The sequence below is a fragment of the Cyprinus carpio genome, unplaced genomic scaffold, assembly GCF_018340385.1.
Source record: "Cyprinus carpio isolate SPL01 unplaced genomic scaffold, ASM1834038v1 S000006782, whole genome shotgun sequence".
Lineage (NCBI taxonomy): Eukaryota > Metazoa > Chordata > Actinopteri > Cypriniformes > Cyprinidae > Cyprinus > Cyprinus carpio.
This window is the reverse complement of record NW_024879371.1, coordinates 226,780-231,919: the sequence shown is the minus strand read 5'-3', so window position 1 is coordinate 231,919 and position 5,140 is coordinate 226,780. Positions and strand designations below refer to the sequence as shown.

The window sequence follows — 5,140 nt, the reverse complement described above, 5'->3', positions numbered from 1 at the left end:
CAATATGCCATCTCTGATTAAAAAGGTCAGTTTTCAATTGTAATGATGCAGTCATTTTTTCCATCATGTAAATCTGTTTTAGTCTCTGTTTCCATTCAGTTACAGTTGGTGATTTCACAGATTTCCAATTAGCAGTAATGTTTTCAATTTGGCAATTAGTAGTAATACACGTAAAATATATCTTTGGTCAGCATTAAAAACATCCACTGATATAACACCCAGTAAGAAAAACCTTACATTTGAGGGAACTTCTCTTTTTACAATTTTCTCCATCTCTTCTTTAATATTTTTCCAATAATCAAGGATTACCGGACAGTCCCAAAATATATGTGTATAGTCACCTGTTTTACCACATTGTCTCCAGCATAAAGCAGCAGGGGGTCTTTTACAAATTTTGAAATAAACAGAGGAGTATGAAAGTAACGTATTTTAATTTTCCAGTCAAATTCCTTCCACTGTTGACTTTTAATTCCCTTATGGCACCTATAACAGAGTTTATCCCATAACTCATCCTCTATTACTATATTAGCTTCTTTTTCCCACTTTTCCTTAATATTATAAGTGTTTCCAACAATGTCTGCTAACAGTCTTTTATAAAGATGACAAACATGTTTACCAACAGGGAGGTGTTTTTCTGAAATTATGATAAAATATTGTTCTATGCCATTTGGGATTTTGCCAATTCTTTCTTTTTCCTTATGGTTTGTAAGACCCGAACCACGCAAAAAATTGCTAGGAAACGCTGAATGGGCTGGTTTTTACACGGCTGGAATTTGCACTCAGCCCCAGCCCGTCTGTTACTCTTAAAAAATAAAAGTTCTATGACATCCACAGTGAAAATCCCCTTTTATAAAATATATAATACATCTCATCACCTTATGATTCCGATGCCGTCCAACTATTCTCAGTCCTTGCATGAGCTCGAAAGAATTATTAATATGAAGCCAATTGTCTGTTCACAATATTCTTCAAAGTTTATTATTACATCAGTAGAATTATACAGATACACTGCCAGTACACAAAAAGGTTTAGCTGTACACATCAAATAGGAATGTCTAGCAAACAAAGGGTTTTTTGCTTCCTGCTGCCACTAGAGAAGGACGATAAAGATTACATCTGTATGTTATATAAAATGGGAACATGGACAGGAAGTTCTGACCATATTAGGAGCACATCTGGCAAAACAATACCTCAACTCTGAGCAGAAGGACAGACCGTCCTGGTCTGAACATCTGAACTCATGAGGAAATATACATGTGTGTGCATGTGTGTAGACACTGAGATAAAGAGAGAACACAGAAGGAATGAGGGGAAAGCACAAGGGGAGAGAAAGGGAGGGAAAGAGAGAGAGCACAGACAGGCAAACATTAAAAAAATACACTTACAGAGAACTTGAAATAAAAACATAATAATCCAAATTCTTTTTCAAATGTGTGTGTAACTATAAGAATATAACATTTAATAGGCATATATCTGTATTCACAAAGAACATGGGATTCTGTCTCCTGTCTCTGTGTTTGGGATAAAGTTAGTAATCCAAAAACAGAATCACATTTTGATCAAGACTTGATCAACGTCTTGAGACTCCTGCGTACACCACATTATCCTGCTCTGTAGCTCTCTGAAAGAAAACACAAACATCCACTGACTTATTTATCAAGAACTTATGTCCTCTTCTTGACAAGAATACTCTAATATATTGGAATATAGTTTTAAATGGGCTAAAAGAAGCATGTTTTAATAAAAAGCATTTTGCTTTATATTTGCTGATCTACAAACAGACCAGTCTTTATCCATTTATCCAAACGACGTAGAGATTTCATATGAATTTATACGGTGAATCATAGAAAAACGTACCATTATTACAGAAACGTGAGCATGAAGGTCCATGTGTAAACATTCTCATTATGGGGTGAAAGCAGAAAAATGTGATTTTACAAATATATACAAATTACCAACCAATTCACCAGAACATAATTTACTTATGAACTGCCATGAGATTGTGTTACATATGGAGGGAATATTTCAGTATTTCTCTCTTTCTTGCCTATAATTTGCCTATAATATAATTTCCCATTTTGGAGGGAATAGATGTGTCTTGGATGACATGTTAGAGTTTGCGATGTGGCAATATTGTAATGCCTCTGATGGACTTGTGTGACCCTACAATATAAATGTATCAGAGTAAATCATTAAACACACCCACTTAAACTGGACACACTGCTAAAATAATACAGAAACATTACAGACAGAAATATATTCTCTTACAGATTTATGTCTTTTGTAAAATGTTGAATCAGCAGAAGTGATCTCTCTATCATGGGTCTGAACTGTAACAAAATATAACATAAACAATTGTTACTATTATTGTAAACTATTGTTTTACATTATTATACACACATGCAGTAGGTAAAAATGATCAACACCTTGCCTTCTTTGTCTGTTTTTCTGTGTTTCCAGCAGATGCAGAAGATCCCAACTGTAGCGCAATCAACAGAAAACCATGCAGCAGCAGCAGAGATCAACACTATCAGAGATACAGAGTCTGGAGGATGTGAAGGAGAGTGTTGTTAGTGTGAGTGAATGTGTTCATAAACACTAAATATTATCACAGATGTACCTGAACATGGCTCACAGTATTCAGTGTTGAGATGTTGAGTCTGGTTACTGATGGGATTGTTCACCACACAGCTGTAAGTTGGTGTTATCCTGATAATCCTCAACCTCCAGAGGTAGAGAGAGACTGATGCCTGAGATCAGACACACCTGATGTTCTGGACAATTAAACGGTTTCCCTCTGTACCAGGAGAGAGTCACATCACTCACATTCACCAATGAACACCAGTGAACAATTCTGCTGTGATGACAAACAAGATGAAAACACAAGAGAGAAACATTCAGAAGAGCCTAAAACAAAAAAAGGAAAAGACAGATGAGCTGAAAATATTAGGGGATAAATTTAATTCGGTATAATAAAATGATGTGATAATTGTCTTGCACTTCATTTGATATTTAAAATGTAAATAAAGTTGCAGAGAACATAAGTGGAGGACAAAGTTATGAGGGAAAATATCTATAAAAGTATTATATCATCAAACACACATGAATATAAATCTATCATCACAGGATTGTCTATTATTTGACAAAATTCGTAATAATTCTGGAAGCGATTATTGTCCAAAGATGTGTATAAAAATCCTGGCAAGTTATTTTCTACTCACCATAGACAGTAAGACTGAAGATGTTGAGTGGGATCCTTGAGCTTCTGCTGGTGACTTTATATTCTCCAGAGTCTGTGGTTCTGGTGTTTGTGATGATCAGAGATCCAGTCTGATCCAGCTTCAGTCTGTCTCTGAATCTCCCATCAGCACTATCCTCATAAAACCTGCTCTTATAGTTCTTCCCACTGATCCTAGCTATCATAATGTTGTTAAATTTCCACGCTATCTCATCGTCTCTCTGTATTTCAGATAAGAGATCAGAGTTTCCGACGCACTGATCTCCCTCCGTCACTGACTTCACTCATCAACTCCAAACACACCTGATCAACCAAACCAGAATTACTCAAAAATCATCTCTGAAAGTTCTGTAATTTTGAGACTATGTCTTCATTCTTCACAGAAGTATTTAAGTATGAGTTTATCTCTGATAAAAACTTCTGTTAATAGTTAAGTCAAAATAAACGATGGGATAATACATAACAGAATTATTATTTGTGGGCCAACTTTTAATATAAACAAAATTGAAGCCATGCAAAATACTCACCAGCCAGACTCCATGAAAACAAATAAATGTAAAAACGTGTCATCATTTTTTTCTTCAGCAGTTTGCAAGGCAGCTTTCACACAGAACTGTGTTTAGTAAACCTTCAATTGTTTATAAAGTGAATGAAGCTGTCGGTCTGAAGTGAAGTAGTTTAGTGAAACTCTGCAGTCAGTGTGAATAAACTCCTCCAGCAGCTCCTCCCTTCACTTTTGACATACAAAAACAAAAAATTAAACTCTTTCAAAAAAAAAAATAAAAACTTTAACCCATTATAAAAACAAAAAATAAACAAAAAACCATAATTAAAAAAAAAACTAAAAATAATATAAAACTTCTTAAACTGTTTTTCATGTAGTTTATGTAGATTATCATTAACTGTGGTTCTGCTGTGACTTTGTTTGGAACTGTTTTTGTTAAAGCAAAAACAGACAATGTATGTGTAAAGTGTAATTAGTGTAAAATGTATTAACTTTTTGTTAATTAAACTGTCATGCAATCAAAATCACATCACATTTTCAATCGTGCTGAAAATCTGGAAAAAAATCGCACTCCCAAAATTGCTTTACTAACATGTCATCAATATAAAATCAGAAACTCGTAAATTCAAGAAGGACTGAAATAACATTAATTCCATTTTAAGAAAGAAAACAATGTAAAAATATTATAAGTCTGAAAGACATAGGTCACTATTAACTGTTCTCAAACTGAAATAATTACTGAAATAGGTCTGTACAAAGATAATTTCTTGCAAACCTACAGTAATGAATCAGAATATATAATGTATTTTTTTTTTTGTTGTTGTTGTTGTTTGTTTTTTTTGTTTTTTTCAGTTCTATTAGGCTATTTTAAGGTGATTGTAGATTCCTGCTCATTGAGAAAAGGATTTCTACACCTGCAGATTTTGGGATAAAACTGGTTACTTAATAGGTTTACTTCACTAATATATTACAATTACATCCTAATGTAATCATGACAAACTATGTATCATTGGAAATGTCAATGACTCTTAAATAGATATTTTTCCATTATTTTTGTTACAAATTATGTAGGAACAATAATAGATTAATTTATGACAAGAGTGCACCAAGAGTCTATGACTAATCTACAAACCTGATTCCAAAAAAGTTGGGACACTGTACAAATTGTGAGTAAAAAAGGAATGGAATAATTAACAAATCTCATAAACGTTATTTTATTCAGAATATGATCGAGATACATATCAAAGTTAAAGTGAGACATTTGAAAAGTCATGCCAACTATTGCCTCTTTTGATTGCATGAGACTACACATTCCAAAAACCGTTGGGACGTAGCAAGAATAGCCGGAAAAGTTTAAATGTACATAAAGGAACAGCCTGTGCTGAGACAATTCTGCA

At 33.8% G+C, this 5,140-nt stretch overlaps 1 protein-coding gene across 3 annotated transcripts in view; it reads right to left on the bottom strand.

Moving 5' to 3' along the window:
- Nucleotides 1-1,421: 1,421 nt before the first annotated feature.
- LOC109053064 (hepatocyte cell adhesion molecule-like) overlaps nt 1,422-5,140 on the bottom strand; it is a 64,173-nt gene continuing 60,454 nt past the window's right edge. Inside the window, exons 5-7 of one of the 3 annotated variants that reach the window (XR_006159866.1) lie at nt 2,269-2,330; nt 1,858-2,163; nt 1,422-1,621 (exon numbers count right to left, since the gene is read on the bottom strand). Coding sequence is in view for 1 of the 3 variants with exons in the window: in XM_042756055.1 (XP_042611989.1) it covers nt 2,318-2,330 (13 nt within the window). In the remaining 2 variants the exon portion in view is untranslated. The remainder of the gene's footprint in view (nt 1,622-1,857; nt 2,164-2,268; nt 2,331-5,140) is intronic. The other 2 variants (XM_042756055.1, XM_042756056.1) reach the window with 2 other exon arrangements.